Raw genomic sequence first — 21,133 nt, 5'->3', positions numbered from 1 at the left:
CAGTAAATATATATGTTTCGCTTCTATTTTAAAACACTTCATATGATCCCACTTCAGATTGCCCTCAAGATTTCCACGTGTCCTGAAGATCTAATGAGAAGACATAATCAGTGTCACGAACCGCATCGGGAGTGAAGTGAACTCCCGTTAATTATAGTAAATTATGATCGTGTAATTATGCAAACTAAAGATGCTTTATGAAATTCAAGCGTTGAAGACAGAAATTTGAATGCAGAAGTAGCATATTCAAAATCTAAATAAGCCTAATTTCTCATGATTTTTCCTACTCAACAATATGTTATTCTTAATAACTTCATTGTTTTCATTTCCTCACCAACTAGATATTCGCCAAGTGGACAATCAGCTTCCATATATTTAAACGGTCAACTACTCACTAACTTTATCTATTACACAACCTTCTGGTAACATTGGAAATTTCTAAACACTTTGTGATGAAGCCACCTTCTATTTATCAATAGACTGACAAACATTTTCTAAATAGTCATAAAGACAATTGTATAGCTCCAGTAAATGATATTGTCAAAAAAAAATGATAAATTTGATTCGTCAAATTATTTGTAATCATTTTTCAGTTAGATTCACTTGGTATTGTTTTGCTTGTATCTTCCCATCGGGGTTTTAAGACTGCAATTGATCAGTCTGTTATTGGTATATGTGCATACTGTGCATATGCCTCGATATTGCCTTAATTCACAAGCTTTTTTAATTAGTGTTAGGTTCATCGCATATTAGGATTGTATCAAGCTTACCAAAAATACATAAAAACCATGGATACAACTCCTATATAAGATAGCAGGAAGGAGCAACTAATGGCTTCCGAATGAAAACAAAATAGTTGCCTAGTTCTTAAAAGCGTTCAATGGTTCCCTAAATGATATGAGCTTTTGGTGACGTATTTATAAAATATAACAGAGATCAGTGATAACAACATTAGACTGAGGATATAGACCCGAGAACACCGTCAATATATTTTCATTCATCGTATTCACTATTATATATATATATATATATATATATATATATATATATATATATATATATATATATATATGATATACTACTATTAAAAATAACCAAAAGTCACTTACAGTATAAATATGTTCACTAAGTGATTGAAGATTAATCAACTGAACAAGTAGTGTTATTGTACTAGCTAATAATGCATGTAAAGCACAGCGATGTGTTAACGGCATATAAGTATTTTCATCAATGATTTTTGTTTGAACTGCCAAGATTAAACGAAACAATTCTGTAATAACCTGATGAAAAAAATGTGACAGAAAGAATTGGTTTATTAAATAAAAATAAATCAAACAAACGAGAGTGAAGTAAAACGTTTTGTGAAGAAACATACACTTGATAAGTTTTGTATCATCTACTATTCCACGATTCACAACTTCGATACAATTATAAAACAAAACAAAAGATATAAAACATAAGTTAAAAACCATAATCTTGCATCCAACCGTTGAAAAAACAAAAATAACACTCAGAAATCCTATTGCAGATAAGATGTAAGCTGATTAATAAATTACGAAACGTGAGGGTATATAAAGGAATCCAATTCAGATACCTTTGAGAATAGACGAGTAAGAACGCAGGTATCAGGGCGTCAAACTCAAACTTACAGGTGTAGTTCCTAATTCAAAAAAAGAGAATTTTAAGTGTTTTTATGGCTAGTTCTAACTGAAATTCTAAGAAACTGGATTTTCGAACACTGAATATTAAGGAAGGAAAATAAAACGTTCCCAGAAAATCTAATTCGCATTACATAGATTTGCTAGCATTGATAGAATGATTAATTACAGTAGTTGTGATGATAACGCAATAGGATTGATTTCAATTGAAACTTAATATCAACAATCATACTAATAAAACGGGATATTAAACGAGGAAGCCGACCTGTATTATAATATGGGAGTCAGAAGAATTCAGAACGGAAGTTTCAGATTACGTGAAACGCAAAACGCAATGTCCTAACCAGTAGACCACAACGACCTATGTCCCCAAATGCCCTGGTACGGCCGAGAGTGAGGAGAGTCCGCTCTCCCTCTCGAAATGCTCTCACATGGCCATGAGTATATAGCCTCTGCCAGGGAAGTGCTACTCACTGCCTTCTCGTGGCGGGGGTGTTGTTTACGAAATTGAGAGGACGAAAAGTGAATGTCCGGCACTTTAACCGGGTTGGTGAATATGGAGGATCCAACTAGGGGAGTTACAAAACTCTGATTCCAAACCAATGGTGAACACGGGCCCCAGGATCCTGAAGGAACAAATGGTTTATGAACCAATCGTTGGTCACCGGCTACCATGGGACTGTATCTCCTTACGTTGCTCCACTGCCTTGTGGATTAGACCTTCGGGTCGAAGGCCCCGGGTGTGACCCATTAAGGAGACCACCTGCTTCGGTCTGGGCACCCGGGCAGTATCACAGCCCTTACAAATATCAAATGGGAATTGTGTGTCGCATATGTATTTGGTGCCTCCTTGTACTAATATCTACGTGGTAAAATAAATAAATAAATAAACGTGAAACACATCAATTGTAGGCATTCGCTGTTAGTGGTATGTAGAATAACTAAAAAATTTGACGAACTCAATAATATTTGAAACGCTTACTAAGCCGTGTGACCCTGATTTAACTAATCATTCTTAATTTGAAGATGTGTGAATTGCCAATCGATAACAGATTGTCATTTATCGTACACACACAATCGTAATTGTTACCTTGTTCATTTAACAAGTCATGTAATACTTTTCAGTGTATATGCACGTGTACGTGCATGGTTTTGGTAAACAATTGGTTCAATAATCTTACTTTCAATTATTATACTACCACTTAAAAACTCAGAAACAGATAGCATCGTAAACTGCTCCGTGTTCAAAGTGGTGTTTACATATTGACAAAAAGTCAATAACTGAGCGTAATCATTATTGTGTGTAATATTAACTGGATTCAATCAGATATCTTTAGTTAGGAAAGATTAAAGTACACATATACGATGTTAAATCACAACGAACTCATCAGCATTTACAGTAAGCTGAATCCATGTACACCAGTAGACAATAAGTCTCCATAGAAAATTAATTAATGTCGTCGAAACATAAAGACAAAATAAATTTTTAAAACGGTAAAAAACATTTTAAAACTAGATAGATTAAAAATTATTAAGAGTTTCAGGTACACGAAGATTGCTGAATTAATAGTGCGCTGACTGTAAAACAATATCATGAGTTGATTTATGTTTGAAATATGAATCACTGGATTTTCGACTCAATGTTCTAAAAGTATGCTGCCAACCGCGAGAATTGGAGGTTTTACGCTCCACCTTATGTTTGGTTATACATATGTGATGACGAAGAATCACAACATAGACAGTTGTATAACGATACACCTTAATTTCCATTCAATTATGAAAATAAACTTTAGGACAAAAAACTATCCAGTCAAAACAATTTATTGTCTATAATATGAGAGTGGTAACAACTGAATAATGATTTTTTTACGTCTATTATGATAATAAGTCGTATTTAAATCTATAAAACAGTGTAACTGTCTATAAGATACCTACTGTACTTCAATAGAATATTAAAAAAGGATAAAGTACATTTAATCTTTTTTGTACTTAGGATAGCATACAGGGTAAAATGGTTAACTAAATCCCATGTAAAGAAAAATTACAACAACTAACCTGTTCTGCACCCATTTCTAATGCAACCAACCCAACAGTGCATGACAGATATTCTAAATTGTCTACTTTGTTACTAGGATCTAATAACTGATGATAGATATTTTCAATGAATAACACACCAGTCTGTGATAAGAAGGCACAAGAAAGAAAGAAATTTAGATGTTACTGTCATCAACATCAATTAAATATATTGATCGTTTAGAGGTAGATGATGCGTCGGAGGATTATATATACCCGAACCATATATATATATATCGAACAATAAATAACACTAAACATAAAGTATGCCATCGTGATAAAGAGGGTTCAACTTTATGTATACACTCCGCCCTATTTGATTGTTTGGATATTTGTCTCATGACAAAAATAATTAATTTGGACAGGTCAAACATTTTAGGTTTTCTTCGTCAAACAACAAATGTCGTTTATGAGCTTTAGTTGAAATTTTAGGAAAACCCTTCGTCATTCAGCAGACACTGATTACTAATACTGATTGACAAGATAGGTTTGTGACCTGTTATTACCCTGAGATTGGTAGATTGTAGATACTCATTAGTTGTAATTTCCTACTAGCATAAAATCTACTTCTTTAGTTTCACCATGTCGATCGCCTCATACCTAATAAGTCGAACATAATATGCATCGCGATGCCCAGTCACTCGGACCAGTATGATCACATTTTAATTTGATGGATAGAATTAGATGGAGATCACGAGACAAACAACTAAACATCTAAACAACTGTTAAATATAACAGAAAGCAATCGCATATTTGCTTTAATGGCAAATTCATCCATAGTGATGAAAAAATACTTTAAAAGTAAAACTGGCTGCAGAGATGAAGCATTGGAATATACGTAATCATAATATATAAAATGTAATTCATAAACCAAGTACAGAATTATATACTCGGCTTTGAGTCACACTTCAGGTGCGAAGTCTATATAATCCGACTACATAAAACCGATTAGGTGGTATGAAGTTTCAACGTGTTGTCTAATGGTTGAATGTAGAGAATTCTTTAATCACCAAGGCATGGCTCAATAAGTTCCAATTAAATGATTGAAGTATAAGCTAACTTACCTACTTTGAACATTATTTTAGTAGTACAAACGGTTGCAAAAACTTCAAATTAAAGGAAAACAGTGATGGATACTTCTTTAACGTGGTAAGATTACATTCATTTTACTACATTGTCGTTTATTTCGATCCTTTCTCATATTCCAATCATATCATTTTCATTTCTTTCCGATTCATAATTTTAATTCTAATTGGCCGAGTTCAACTGATGTTATTCCTTACTACCATTATTCTGTGTTTAGTTGCTTCAATACGTAGTTGGGTAAAACCTAGTAGCCCTATGATATTATCTACCATTTTAATGTTCTGGAATTTTCCAGCTTATATTTTTTTATCTGAATCACTTTTTCCTGACCATATTAACTTTCTGGTTGCTTCGCTCTGTCGTGATGATACATATTAAGTTCTAATCAAATTTGGCTGCATAACTATGTAAACCTATGATAATTTTGATTTAGAAATACTATAGGTTGTAAGTGGCTGATGAGTTCCTAACAAAATCAAATGAATTCATGTTATTCTGATCGAATCTTTGTTTTTCCTTTCATTAAAAGGATAGATACTTATATATGAGTTATAGGTATATTTTCAGCTCGGTTAGCAAAAAAAGCTTTCTACTTATTGTTAGATTTCTCAATCAAGTAGTTGCACTGAGTACTCATATAAAAAACGTATTCATCAGTAGTAAACTCGAATGACGGCATAACATAACTGTTAACACCATAGAAAAACAACATATTAAGTGAATGTGCTGTGTTCAACGGTCCGATTCACATATTATCACATACCTAATCCCAGTTAACCACCTATTAAGAAACAGGAGATAAAGTGAATCTTAAATAAGAAAGAAAGATTAGTTCAGCGAAGAGCTCTCTTTTCGGCGAATTCATTTTCAAAGCTGTACAATCGCAAATATATATACTTATTTTTACAGGGTGATAATAATACTGATAATAAACTTATGATATACATGGTGATGGTGAGGTTAAATAAACAAAGGTATTAGAAAAAAATTTTTAAAAACAAGGAAAGTTTGATAGTTAATGGCTTAGATATTCATCGGGTAAGAGTAGCTCAGCACGATAAAATAACATAAAATGTTGAAACAGAGATGAAATGTAATCGGAATGATCGTTGAAATAAAAACAAACCGGTTAGGGGTACAAGATTTGAAGGGAAGATGGAAGGTGAAGCAGGTGGCTGTAAAAGAACAAGAGTAATGAGAAAGAGAAAAAAATTTTTTAATACATTAAGACCACGGTAAAAGAGACTGGTACAACCCTCATTGTCAACTCATTTTTCATATGACCTTGATATAAAATATTATTTGTCCAACTTTATCCAATTTAGCAAACTGATTAAATTTGGATAGGTGTTGAAATTTTCTGATCTATGACAACTCTTCTGAATGTTTCACATGCATATTTCTATGTAATTAAGGACGTTGGGTGAATGGATAATTGAGGAAATCAATAAAACCATGATAATTACTTTTACAGTATACTTTTTGAACCTAGACAATGATTCTCTCTAATGGACATTTTAGTATACGATATTCCTCAATGAGTTTTGTCACATATTTCATTTCCATAATTTTTATGAAACGGAAAAAGAATTGTATTTTCTAGATGATCAGATCAACTTGTAAATTAAGAGGATGATTTCAACAAAAATATACCATCTGTTGTGAAGCTTTCAAAGTCTTTCCACAGAATGTTAATCAGAACAATGTAAATCTCGTGATATATATATAGTAAGAAAACAACGTTTAAACAAACATTTATAAAACAACCTAATCTTTAAATAAAGAAAAACGTTTACCTTTTTCATGAATAAAATATCTTGTCTTTCTGGCTTCTCCAAAATGAAATAATTGCTTAATCCATTCTCACCGTAAATACTAAAGCAATAATAAAACACGTAGGAAACAGAAGTAAGAAGAGACAAAAGGGTGTTGCAGATAAAATCAATAAGTAATTTTACTGTGCCTTTCAAAATACAAATTTTCAAAATTTTATTTCGCTGGAAAATAATAAGTACATATGTAATTGATGGAAATAGATGTAATTTAAAATCACGAAGAGGATCCAAGTGACCCGGTAGTCTTGAATTTGCTTGTAATTCGATTACTTACTTACGCCTGTTACTCCTCGTGAAGAAGCATAGGCCGCTCACCAGCATTCTCCATCCAACGCTGTCCTGGGCAATCCTTTCCAGTTGTTATCCATCCTTTTCATACCTGCTTCTATTCTCCGACGTCATGTATTCTTTGGCCTTCCTCTTTTCCGCTTCCCCTCAGGATTCCAAGTTAAGGCTTGCCTCGTGATGCACTTTGACGATTTGCGCAATGTATGTCCTATTCATTTCCATCGTCTTTTCATAATTTCTTCTTCAGCTGGAAGCTGGTTTGTTCTCACCCACAGAAGGCTGATGCTGATGGTATCCTGCCAATCGATGTTGAGTATCTTGCGTAGACAACCATTTATAAATACTTTCACCGTTTTGATGGTGGTTGTTGTAGTTCCCCAAGTTTCAGCTCCGTACAGTAGAACTGCCTTGACATTCCTATTGAAGATTCTCACTTTGATATTGGTTGAAAGTTGTTTTGAGTTCCATATGTTCTTCAACTGTAGGAATGCTGTCTTTGCTTTGCCAATCCTCGCCTTTACGTCTGCATCTGAACCTCCTTGTTCATCGATGATGCTTCGCAGGTATGTGAAGGATTCTACATCTTCCAGAGTTTCGCCATCAAGAGTGATTGGATTGCTGTTCTCCGCTTTGAATTTGAGGACCTTGGTTTTCCCTTTGTGTATGTTGAGGCCTACTGATGCAGGGACTGCAGCTACATTGGCTGTCTATATCTGCATTTGTTCGTATGTATGCGATAGGAGGGTTAGTTTCCTCGTTGTATCGTAAAGCTGTTTCATATTTCCTTCTCTTGCAGCTTTTTCTGCCGTCGTTGCTAGTCCTTCCACATATTTCTTCTTGTCGGCTCTAATGCTCTTCTTCACTTGCTTGTTTGCTTCTATGTATTCAGCTTGTGCTTGGACTTTCTCTGTTCGTGTTCGGCTGTTGTTAATTGTTGTCTTCTTGTTCTTCCTTTCTTTGATCTTGTCCAGTGTTTCTATAGAGAACCATTCCTTATGATGGTGCTTCTTTAGGCCCAGAACCTCCTGACACGTTGAAGTTAATGCTTCTTTGATACCTTTCCAGTTTTCCTCTATAGTAGTTTCTTCTTCCTTCAGTATATCCTGTAAGGCTTGGAACCTGTTGTTGAGAGCTATCTTGAATTCATTAAGTTTGTCAGTATCTCGAAGGAAAGCTGTATGGAACCTTTGTAGTGCTGTTTGTCCAGTTCTTCTTTAGCTTCAGTTTTAAATTGGCCACAACTAGGTGATGATCTGAAGCTATGTCAGCACCTCTCCTGGTTCTCACATCTTCCATTGTCCTTCGAAACTTTTTATTGATGCGAATATGATCTATCTGGTTCTCCGTGGTGTGGTCCGGTGAGATCCATGTAGCTTTGTGTATACGTTTGTGTGGAAATATTGTGCCCCCTATGACCAGTTTGTTGAACGCACACAGATTTGCAAATCTTTCTCCATTTTCGTTTCTCTGTCCCAGTCCATGTCGTCCCATGATATCTTCATATCCGGTGTTGTCTATTCCGACTTTGGCATTTAGATCTCCCATCAGAATGGTGAGGTCCTTTCTTGGGCACGTCTCTATGATTGATTGCACCCTGCTTCTTTACCCGGGCTTGGGACCGGCAGTAACTCTAGAAGAGCTACAGGTGGTTAACTGATACTGTTCTGAGAATGAATGATATCGAAAATTTTAATCGCTGAACCAATTCCAGTTTTGTAAATTTTCTGTGACAAAATTAATTATCCTGTGTAAAAAATATTATTCTGAACAGGGAGCGTGATTATCCCGTTTGTTCAACGTTAAACAGAAAAGTTTCTCTACGTTGCCTAAAAAATTTGATGCAGTTACATTGATTGTGATATGGATTGTATTGGTTACGTGGTGAAATGATGTGGTGTGAAATTAAGTTATTATGGATAAGGTTCTTTATCCTCGAACAGTAAATCGATTTTGGACAACGGTGATTTACATCAGTTGTCACAGACAAATACACAATGAAAATCTATACAATATATAAGGAAACAGAAAGCAACTGTAATAACAACAAAATTGAAAAATCATGAGGCATGTAAAGGACAATTGAAGGAAGATGAACAAATAAATTGTTTAATGTATGGTTTTCATGATTTACGAAGGCACTCTGTAATTTTGCATTAAACAATAAATTGGTTTTTTCCAACGGTCTTCGTTCATTACATATATACTTGCTAATGGTAATTAGTGTAGCTTGTTAAATGAGCATAGCACTTCGCATCTACTTATCAATCAAGCTTTACCAATGAGAGCTAGTGATGTTACCAAGAGCCAATCAAAAAATAAAGTGGGTGAGAAGTATTCTGTACAGGCGATCTAGTTCCTAAAAGTTGGATACCTTATAGCAAGCAAAGACGATCGTAACTGTTGGAACGACTATTCACTAACGTTGATAGATTAACAGTACTTGCTAATAAAGAACTTAAGAAAGAAGGAAATGGTGTGAACTACAAACGAGAACAACGTGAGATAATATAGATGTTGTTTTATGTAGTTGAAAGATATACGAATTAATAAATCATGATAACGAATAAAAAATAGACAAACACCATCAACATATAGCGTGGCTCAGAGGTTCTTTGGAACATATTACAAACCCCATTAAAACAGCTATATAAAAATAATGAAAGGAAACGAAATAATGTGACAAAAAGGAAGACTAAATATTGAGAATATGATTTGAAAAAAACAAGGTGGAGAGGCAGGGATAAAGGAATACAGGAATTTAAGACCGAGAGAAGATAAGGAGTGGATCCATCTGGGTTATCGTGAGCGATTCTGAGACATGTCCAACAAAATCACGAAGTATTTATTGCGGCCATCTCGCGGACCCTAGCCAAGTAGTACCTATTTACCAGCATGGATTAGACCAACAATTAACGACTTCGTAGACGGAGGCCACGTTTCGATTCGGCTTTGCTAGCTTTATTTATTTATTTAAACACATGAACATTGGTACAAGGAGGTACCAAACAGATATACGCCACGTAAATCATTCGATTAATGTGAGGGCTAATTGCCCAAACCGAAGCAGGTGGTTTCCTTAATGGTTCACACCCCGAGCCTTCGACCTAAAGGTCTAATCAACAAGGCGGTGGAGCAACGTAAGGGATACAGTCCCATGGTAGCCAGGGACCAACGATTGGTTCATACACCATTTGTTCCCTCAGGATCCTGGAGCCCATGTGCACCAATGGTTTAGAGTCGGGCTCTTTGTGTCCACCTCTCTAGCTTCCTTCCAACGTACTTCTGATGGATGAGAAAATCTCTACAGAAACAGACAGTGGCATGTTTAATTTTTTGATAATGTATACCATCTACAGCACAAACCAGTTATCTAAATATCGACTGTGGTGAAATGTACAGAAGCGCACTTTGTCCAACTATAAAATCACTTTGTTTATCAGAAAAGGATATCTAATGAATGTACTGAACGCATTACATGTACTTCTGAGGTTAGACATTCAGCGTTGAAATAATTGAAACAAATATTAGATCTGCATAATCTTAAGCCATTTCGACGTGACATGCTAGTTGAAGCCGAATCGAATAAATGCAACGTTGATGTGAATAAGACTTGATGTTAATTCATGAAGTGACTATTTGCTGAACTGAGCCTAGTACAAAATTTCATAATCTGGATTGTTAATAACAGTTTGAAATATTTCCACATTAATTTTGATGCAACTCATTTTATTTCCATAGTTTCGAAACTGTTAATATGTCATGTTTACCTCTGTTAGTGCGTATATATCTAGTATGGAGTATCACAACCACTAAGCACATAAACTATGATAACAACAAAATTAACAATAGTAGCACTTTTGATAACATTCGACTCACCGAACAGTCAACAACTGTTCTGTATTCCCATGTCGATCAATTAAAGTATGTAGTATTTTTTGTACAATTATTCGTATGACGGGATCTGGATCAATAGCGACACCACGTAATAAAAGATTTAGAAAGTCCGAATTCAATGCGTTCGATATAGCAACTGTTTTATATTGTGTGGCGACAGTTAGCATAGTTTGTAATAGGACCATAATTAACGGTTTCGGACGATCACCATACTCTGGATGATAACTGTTTAAAGAAAAGGAATAATCAAAGTACAATTGTTAAAGAGAAACTGAAATCCGAGACAACAATCAGTTATAATCAATGCAGGCCCTGTCAAAAATGTGCGTTAGCTTAAGTTGCCCTACTACAATAACGGGATAAAACGTAATATGACATCAAAGTAGAAAAAAGAATAGTCCGATTTCGGCAATAGCATCAATATTAATAACTTTTAAGCGACACAGCTCATACCTTATATGGTGTATAAATCAAATAACTAAAAAAAATAACTGGTAATCATTTCATTGTTTCTAAGAGCAATATTATTTAATATCTCATGCATGAGGCATATTTCCCAAATACATAAAATTGCTTGATTTAATATATACATTCGAATCCAAATATCTTCATAAACAAGAAAAGCCATTACAAAAGCGAACTGAAATACTCGCTATGCGTACAACGAAAAGCGTATCAACTATTCTGAATAACATTTCACATTAGTTTCTGATCACTAACTGAAAAATTTAGTTAGATTCAAATGTAGAATTATTTTAGAAAAGTAGTGATCAACTCCTTAGAGTTATTTAGAGACTTCACTTCATCTGTGTTACATATATTTGAGTGCCGAATACTAGAGACATTGAAATCCTAGCCACCTCTTAGATTCCAACTTAGCGAAATTTGTACATTGGGTAAAAAGAATGTGATAATACAAAAAGCTTAAGTAAGTTTAAGTGTAGATAAAAAAAATATTGGTACGTAAAGGTCTACTCAATAGTACCTAATTGAATTGTAAGGTCATTCTCCCATCTAAAGTAAATTCTTTAAACAACCTGAGAATCGATTCATTCCCCTTTTTCCTGAGACCACTGTAGAAGGGAAAAGTAATTTTTCTTTAACTTTAGAATGAAATTTTTTTTGAGTTCTGTTATACAGCTTGTGCTGTTGCTGTAATCGTTACGTCATTCCCTGAATTTAAGTATATTGGTTTATTTCTCTCTTTATATTTTCTCCTATCCCATTGAGCCTAAACCTTATAAAATTCGTTTCTATAGTGTTCACACAATATATAAATCACATAATTTTCCAGATACCGAATCTAAAGTCAGAATAATAGAAAGTAAGATTCATAGTTATAAGTTTCTCACAATTTTTATTCATGATTATACAAGTAAAATATAATTACACATGGACGTGCGAGACAATTTACAGATTTCAGTTAGTTTACATATGAGATAATTTTAATATAACAACAAAATAGTCCATTCATACTTTAGTGGTTGTTTATTTTAGATTGCCAGTTATAATGACTCAAAAAAGATTCTATTACCTAGAAAATTCCCATTACTTACTAACCTACACCTGTAGCCCCTCGTGGAGGAGCATATGTTACCCACCAGAATTCTCTATCGAACCCCGCATTAAACGATCCATTCTAGTTGTTCCCAGTTGCTATTCATCCCTTTGATGTCGGCTTCCAATTCTCGAGACCCAGTGTGTTCTTTATTCTTCTACTCTTCCGTTTCCATTCAGAATTCCAAGTTGGCGCTTGCTTCGTGGTGCAGTTTGATTACTTCCCCAATGTTTGTCCTTTCTAATTCCAGAGTCTTTTCCTAATTTCTTCTTCGGCTGAAAGCTGGCTTGTCCTCTCCCACAGTACGCTGTTGCTGATGGTATCCAACAAACGAACATCGAGTATCTTAAGCAGGCAATTGTTCATAAATACTTGTATCTTTTAGATGATGGTTGTGGTAATTCTTGAAGTTTTATCTCCGCACAGTAGAACTGTCTCGATGTTCGTATTAAAGATCTTGGCTTTGATGTTAACGGACAGCTGTTTTAAGTTTCATATGTTTTTCAACTGCAGAAATGTCACCCTTTACATCTGCATCACATGCACATAGTGACGAATTCGAATTAACGGATTGCTCAACAATGATCCTAATGGTCGCGATTTGGTACACGATCGATCCTGATGGCATCTAGCTTGTTGATATCAAAGTTAGGCATCCACTGAATCTTTCATTCGGTTCAACAACCCTCTGTCGAAAGCTTTTCCTGGTACCGATAATAGTGTGATGCCTCTGTAGTTCTCAAATTCGCTCAGATCTCCTTTCTTCGGTAGTTTGAAAAGATATCCTTCTTTCTAATCTGTCGGCACCTATTTCCCATTCACAATCTTCCTGAATAGAATGTGGAGCATATTTGAAGTTAATTCTATGCGTGACTTCAGTGCATCAGCTGGTATGTCGTCTGGTCTGGTTGGCTTTCTCACTCTCGATTGGTCCAATGGCAATACTGATTTTCATGGTCGTTTGTGGAGTGAGATTCATATGAATGTCCGTAAGTGCTACCTCGATATCTTGTGTATTCGGCGAAGCTGGTCTTTTCGATAACTGTTCAAAGTGTTCTACCCATCAGTTCCTCTGTTCATGAATCTCACTGACAGGCTTGACTCCTTTGTCCTCGAAAGGTCTCTCTGGTTTACCATATTTCCATACCAGTTTCTTCGTTGCGTCATATAGTTGTTTATATTTCCTCCACTTGGAACGTTTCCCGTTGTCATTGCTAGGTCTTCCACGTATTTCTCCATATCAGCGTGCACGTTAGGTTCTCTCTCTTTTCTCTTGTTCGACTGTTGTTGATTGCTGTATTCTTGTTCTTCCTTTCTTGATTTTTGTCCAGGTTCTTGATAGAAATCCATTCCTTATGATGATGCTTCTTGAGTCCCAGAACCTCCTGACACATTGGAGTTAGTGATCCTTTGATCCCTTTCCAGTTGTCCTCCATTGTGGTTTCCTCTTCTTCCAGTAGATCTTGTAAGGCTTGGAATCTGTTATTGAGAGCTATCTTGAATTCGTTGAGTCTGTCAGTATCTCGAAGGAGGGCTGCATCAAACCTTTGTAATCCTATTTTTCTAGTTGTCCAGTGCTTCTTTAGCTTTAGTTTCATCTTCGGAACTACCAGGTGATGATCTGAAGCTATATCAGCTCCTTTTCTGGTTCTCGCGTTTTCCATTGACCTTGTGAATATTTTAATGATGCAAATATGACCGATCCAGTTCTTTGTAGTGTGATCCAGTGAAACTCATGTAGCTTTGTGCATGCGTTTGTGGGGGAATATTGTGCAGCTTATAACCATTTTGTTGGAGGTACATAAGTTTACAAACCTGTCACCATTCTCGCTCCCTTCTCTCAGTCCATGTCGTGACCAGAGTACAGCAGCATCTCTCCCGAATCTATCCTTTTCTGTCCAGCTTGGGTCTAATGTATTTCATTGATTCTGAGCACCACCAAATTGTATCTCTTCATTTCCGTAGCTATTTGATCAGTCCTCTCAGTCTCCTACATTGTCCGAACATTCCATATACCTATATTAATTGTTGCCGTGGCGGTCAGAAGGGGAATCGGTCTCGTGATTTTCGAAAAATCTCGGCTTTCTTCTGAATGAAGGTCCTTCAACTCTTAGGACAGAGTTTAAACAGTTTACATTGTTTTTTCTAACTAGAGTTCTCTAATTAATGTCTTTTTCTACGGGATGTGGTTGCTGACCATATGCACAACCCTTCTCTTTTATCCAGGCTTGAAACCGGCGGTAACCGTGAAGTTCTATAAAATGTGTAAAACTAAATAACAACACTATTAACCATTAAACCCCCGAGTCGAATCCGATTCCAAACTTTTGTTGGGTTTCTTCACAATGTGACTGAAAGTTAAATACTTAAACGTAAACTTAATAAATGAGTTGGGTTTTAAACGTCTAATGTATTTTCCCCATTACACTAATATCCACTGAAAGCCTGAAAATATAAAAGCACTAGATATAAATTCATTAGATCAATTGCATTGTGTTAACATGAAGATTTATGAACTATCCTGTACAAGTCCCTGTGTTGTTTACATAGATTAAAAGATCTAAATTACAGCAGCAGAACTATACATTACTCTTCAGTTTTTAATAGTTATCTAACTGAATTCATAGTTGATGATAATATATAATTTTGACCTATACAAAATCACTAGAAATAACCACGTAGCATTACATTGAAATCCAAAGCCTGGCTGTGAAAATGTCACTTGTACACAAACAAATATAAAAAAAAATCAGTTCATTTGAAATTATGTAACTAAAACAAAAAGAAAACAATAATCACCACAAAGAATGACCTATTATGACTTGGCATCATTCTCTTTGTTTAGAAGTTCCATTCAAGCATATATATATAGCTTTGTGATCGATATAGTTTACAATAAGATAATGATTACTTATCATACACAAAAAAAACGGAAAATGGATTGAATCATATAACACACCAAATGATTTGGTATTTTTTGTTAGTTCACTTTTCAGTATATAAAGTACAACGTAATATTTAACATGATTATTATTTAAAATTTTTCGAACTGAAACAATGCCTAAGGATTTTCGAAGACTTGAATAGTATTTTAAGGCTATGGTATGTATAATATACATTCTAAACGAATCATATTATATATATACAACCACCGCATACTTCAAACTGAGACCCTGACTCTTGCAATAAAATGTTGGAAGACAGATAGGGATCACCAGAACAATATCTGGCACCAGTAGATGAACTTATCAACTATTGCATTGAGCCGTGTTGATAGATAAACATTCTCTATTAGAGGTCTTGATGATTTTTTTAAACAGTGGTGTGAGAGGGTGGATGGCATGTCCCACTCTTTGTTTTCCCTTAGATTTTGAGTTTCAAAATTATCTTATACTTTGTATTCGACGAGTCAATTCTTTCTCTTCGAATCGTATTGTCGATCTTCAATCTTTTCACTATCTCTGATACTGTTACTACTTCTGCTAATGTGGTGTATTTCATGAATTTCATTTCGTTGTGTTAATATGATGTGACAAATTCAACCGATGCATATATATATATATATATATATATATATATATATATATATATATATATTCTGGATTTACTGCATTAGCTATTCATTGTTTCATAACAGTAAAAAAGTACAGTACAGTGTGACTATACAGTATGATACAGACACAGAAGCCCGGTTTATTAAAAAAAAAGTTTAAAAAACCAACAGAAATAGAAAAACGGCAGATTCAATATTGGGACTGTTTATATACTTACTTAACCATTGGCTCAAAATTCAATATAAATTTCAATATTTCTATTTTTTGCGTGTCTGGAAGATTTTTGGCAAATTCGGCTATGGTATTGATAATTGCCTCTTGAAACTGACGTTCACCAGATAATTTTCGATTGGAATCATTAAATGAAGGTTTTTCAGGATCAGATATTTGTGAAGTTTTATCAATACTGGCTTTTAAGATCTAGAAATTTCGGCGTAGATTGGAATAACAGCAATTGAACAAATAAGACAAGTCAGTAATACGTATATTTAGAGACAACCTTTAAAATTTTCACAATAGGTATTCAAAGACTTGTGAAATAGACAATATAAGAAACTGGTAAAGTTTTGAATCCTCAAATAAAGTAGTTATTGTTAATAAATCATATAGTAGTGATATTGCTCAATTCCGTAACAAATCTGTGTACATAGATATAAGCCAGGCATTTTTGCATCGGGACTGATTAGATTAACTTCCTGCCTGCATCAAAGAAGGTTGAAGAACGTTTGAAAATGTGACTACGAAGAAGAATGTTGAGAGCCCTACGTACAAAGACGATGATTGAAATAAACATTGCTGAATGTGGTGCTGATTTTTCCTGTAATATTTCCTCACCTTAGTAAATCTTGATGAAGTAATCGTTCAAAACTATGTATATCATCACATCAAATATCACTAATGAAACGGATCGAACATGCTTAACTTATATTCTACTATAATTATGGCATCACTAACCAGTTAAATTTTACATTTATTGACAGAAATCAAAAAGCAATGAGATAAAGGGTGTGGGTGTACAATAAATAGGATTTATTGTTTCAATAACATCGTGCACAAAACAAAGATACAAGTCCTTATTTCATATGTTTACAACATCAACGCTACAGTGCTGATAAACTTCTATCCACCACACATTTTTGGTGTCCGTTGATCTTCACTGGTTCGCCAATAGTTGACATCAGTACTCGTTTGAAACCAAACATGAAACTATTTTCTATCACAAAAATATTAAGTATAAAATGTTAACTACTAATAAGTAACTCGATTCAATAATCTAAATATGTACCACTGACAATTTAAAAGTATATGAATAATGACATAAATAATAAGTCCAAACTATATAAAGTAATGCTACTTTTACTAACATTCTCAAGCAATATTTTGATTACATTGTATGAACAAAATGTGTATATATTCTAACCACTATCATATATACAGATCAAATGCCCCAATCTGCCTAAACTAAGAGAGATAATGTAATTATACCTAGAATTTCAAAGACGAGGCCTGAATACTTAAGTAATTGAGCAATAAATTCACAATTTTCACAGAATGCAACTTTTAGGAGGATATAATTGTAACAGTCGTATTTCCAAATCTATCTATATTGATTGGTTTCCTCTTAACCAAACAATGATAATCGACGAGCCAAGAAAATATGAAAAGTTTATCATGCAGATTCCATACAAACTCTTGTTTTTATCACTGTACATTGGTGCCGTAGCTGTTTAGGATGCATATGTTGTCTATTAGCTTGTCCAAGTCTTTATTTGCGTTAAATCTGGCGAACTGTAGTGGTGAAAGTGTACTAGACAATGAAGAATGTAACAACAATTAATTCAATGTATGTTATTATCCCGTAATAATTACGTTGGTGCTGTGGTCTTTGGACTGTGTAGTTTAGTTATGAAGGTTTTATTGTTCTTTAGGACAAAATCGCCATCTTATACCCTTTAAAGCATGTATTAATAACGTTATTTAAAAAAAGACAATCAAAGCTTCATAATTAAACTAATTAATTCACAGCCGACAACATTTCCAACATCCTCATACTGATCTGTAAATATTCTTAATCTGATAATACTTATACTGTCTACTGTAATTATATGACAAATAATAGGAAAAACGGCAATGATAGGAAAATAATCACAGCTATTTACTACATATGTACTACAGTCTGTACATAAAATCCAATTGAGAGAAAAAAACAAATGAAAATTATTTATTCATTATTCCATTACTGTAATTGCATTTTCTTAAACCAAGCCCGATGAAAAACTCAGTATAAATTATTTTATTTATATTCATATAAGTAAATCCGGCAACCGTATCCTCTTTGCCACACTAGTTTATATATATATATATATATATATATATATATATATATATATATATATATATATATATATATATTGAAGCCCAAAAACTATGAATGAAATAGTTATTCAGTGCTACTTCATTACCAAACAATTATCATGGGATGATGTTAGTTCATCATAATGAAAACGAATGAATTGACTAAAACATTTTACTCAGATAAAATGTGAATTGTATTATTCGACACAAATCTATTTAATCTTCGTTGTGTCCAAAAATTTAACAACATTCAGAGCAGATAATAGTATAGTTATCCTTTCTGTTTGTTTACTTTTTATCAATTCATTATTTTTTTTTCATTGAAGTGAATTAGATTTTATTGTTATTATTGACCGATTTAGGATGATTATTACCATTCTGTTGTTTTCGTTTTCACTTATTCTCACCAATCACTACCTTGTAGATGAATATTAATAAAATAGACCAACTACTTCCAGAGTTGATGTGTTAAGTGATGTAATCAATTAGTCACCAATGTTAAATACAGCTTGATACGTTCGATCACGTGCGGAAAGATGGCGCTTAGCGGTAAACACAGTTACCTTTTCGTTGTCTGACCACCACTTTAAAACCAAATACAACTAATTCAACAAGCACCAAATTGATTTTCAAGACAACGAATTTGGTTTTGGTATGTAAGTTCTATAGCTTTATACAGCTGAATTATGATTTAAAGTTGGGTACATTAGCATATACAAGGGTAAACAAGTAACATTACTATAAATATTACCCTGTGCTTTATTGATTCCAGACAGATTAGAACTAAAGTGCATGGAATTTAGTCCGAATCACAGATTTGACATAGAAATTCTACATCTAGCTATCAAAAAAAAGCCTTTTGAATGAATCCCTGACTAACAGAACCTCTTGTCGTATTCGTAGAAAACAAATAAATTATAAGTATGGGCGAATAATAGAAAAATATATGATAATTACTAATTTACTTAAACACAAAAATATTGCTATAAGAGGACACCAAATACATATGCGACACACAAGTCACATGAATGTGTGTGGGCTGTGATACTCCCCAAGTGTCCAGACCGAAGCAGGTGGTCTCCTTAAGGGGTCACACGTGACCATGTGAGAGCATCCGGAGAGGGAGAGCGAACTCTTCCCACTCTCGGCCGTTCCAGGGCATTTGTGTGGTTCAAGGATTATTTCAACGATACTATATGAACTTAAAATTCTAGAAAAACGTAACCACTTTTTATTCATAAGTCCGAACAAATTAGGAAACAAAACTCCCTGATATACTGTGAACTAATGCTCAAGGCACAACACAATCGACACTACAACACTAAAACAGTTATAAGTATTTTAATTTAGTGTGGTCTGATTGCCGTTCGAATTGTATGCTTTTACAGAATAGATTGACTATGAAAGAAAGTGGGAATCAGGATGGAGGTTTCGTACTGTTTGGTACTTGTCATCCGGATGCACTTGTATTTTAGTGTTTTTTTATGTGGACACTCAAATCTAGTGTTTTTCGCTGGAAACGGCCAAAACGTTATCCATCTACATAGTCACTAGCGTATTTAAAAGATACGGCTAAATCGCTTACATCAATGCTTTTTTTAATTTTGTGTATATCACCATTCTATATTCCTAGTGAATATGTCTTTTTTTCCTGAGAAATGTATTTCTCACTCTCAAGAAGAAGGTATCTAATCAGTTTATTATTAACTTCGAAACAGTCATAGACAATACCATTTATCTAAAATATTACAAACACAAATATACAAAGGAAAAAAGGAGTGACTTACTTGAAGTAATGATTTGAAATTATGAAATACATCTGGTCCGATCGCTCCCTTTGCTAAACTAATTACAACTAGTCCGATAACCTGTAGATTTTGAATTTCAAAAAAGAAACAGATGATAACTCATTTGTTACGGAAAGTTGAGTTTGACTGATCAAATTTCAACTGATAAACTATAGATAAATATATGGATAGATATCTACTGACATTCAATCAATCAAGTCTTAATTTATTGGTGGCAGAGTGACCCATAAAGTGAATATCCTCCAATCATTTACGATATTTAATCGCGTTTACTTTTTCGTTAATAATTTGTGTAAGAGCATGTCATTTTATTTTTTTTTAAAACTATTATTCTAGGTAATATTCTTGTTTTTAGTATCAGTTCATTCAATTGTTGAGTCGACAAACTAGTTCCGTGAGTAGCCATAAACAGACCTTTTTGTATTACTGCTAAGTTTGGAGAGAATATGATATCACCAAAATAGGCTAATGGAACGAAAGTTAGTAACACAACAGGACAGGTTACACTATTCACTGCACTCCAGCCCTGCTGGCTAGAGGGAGAAGACCAGATTGAACCGAGGGAAATGTATATTCTTCAAGCGGTCGGAAACACGAACGAACAAGCATACAAACCAAACGTACGCATACAGCACAAAAATGACCTTGCAAAACGTCATAAAATAGCGTAAAGAGAAGACAAACCAAGAACAGTTAATATCCTTTCAAGTGGGCGCTTTTGATGCGAAAATGAAAAATTCAAATTCTCGAAATAAAATTACAAAAATAAAACGTTTACCAAGTGATTTATGGGGATCTAGCATCCGCAACAAATACTGCATTCATCTATCGGTCAACATTCGTTTCATTTATTTTAACAATCGTAAACCCGTTAATTAAATCTGTTGTGGAGATCCAGAAAATTACTCGAAAAAAGTCTAAAGGGGCCTTGAAAACACTGGGAAACATTTTGTCCAGTCAGCATTGAACAGAAGTGTCTCGAAGACATCTAAGAAGTGGGGAGTCACGTGTCACATTTCCGACT

General features: G+C 34.2%; 1 protein-coding gene across 2 annotated transcripts in view; it reads right to left on the bottom strand.

Annotated features, from left to right (window-relative positions):
- EFR3A_1 (membrane anchoring protein efr3a) overlaps positions 1 to 21,133 on the bottom strand; it is a 63,974-nt gene that overhangs the window by 25,485 nt on the left and 17,356 nt on the right. The window contains exons 11-16 of one of the 2 annotated variants that reach the window (XM_051211522.1): positions 20,089 to 20,169; positions 16,164 to 17,159; positions 10,817 to 11,059; positions 6,614 to 6,692; positions 3,714 to 3,836; positions 1,110 to 1,280 (exon numbers count right to left, since the gene is read on the bottom strand). In XM_051211522.1, the coding sequence (XP_051071589.1) occupies positions 1,110 to 1,280; positions 3,714 to 3,836; positions 6,614 to 6,692; positions 10,817 to 11,059; positions 16,164 to 16,171 (624 nt within the window). In that variant the 5' untranslated portion in view covers positions 16,172 to 17,159; positions 20,089 to 20,169. The remainder of the gene's footprint in view (positions 1 to 1,109; positions 1,281 to 3,713; positions 3,837 to 6,613; positions 6,693 to 10,816; positions 11,060 to 16,163; positions 17,160 to 20,088; positions 20,170 to 21,133) is intronic. The other variant, XM_051211523.1, reaches the window with a different exon arrangement.

Source organism: Schistosoma haematobium, chromosome ZW (genome assembly GCF_000699445.3).
Source record: "Schistosoma haematobium chromosome ZW, whole genome shotgun sequence".
Classification (NCBI taxonomy): Eukaryota; Metazoa; Platyhelminthes; class Trematoda; order Strigeidida; family Schistosomatidae; genus Schistosoma; species Schistosoma haematobium.
This window is presented reverse-complemented; position numbering and strand designations above follow the sequence as displayed.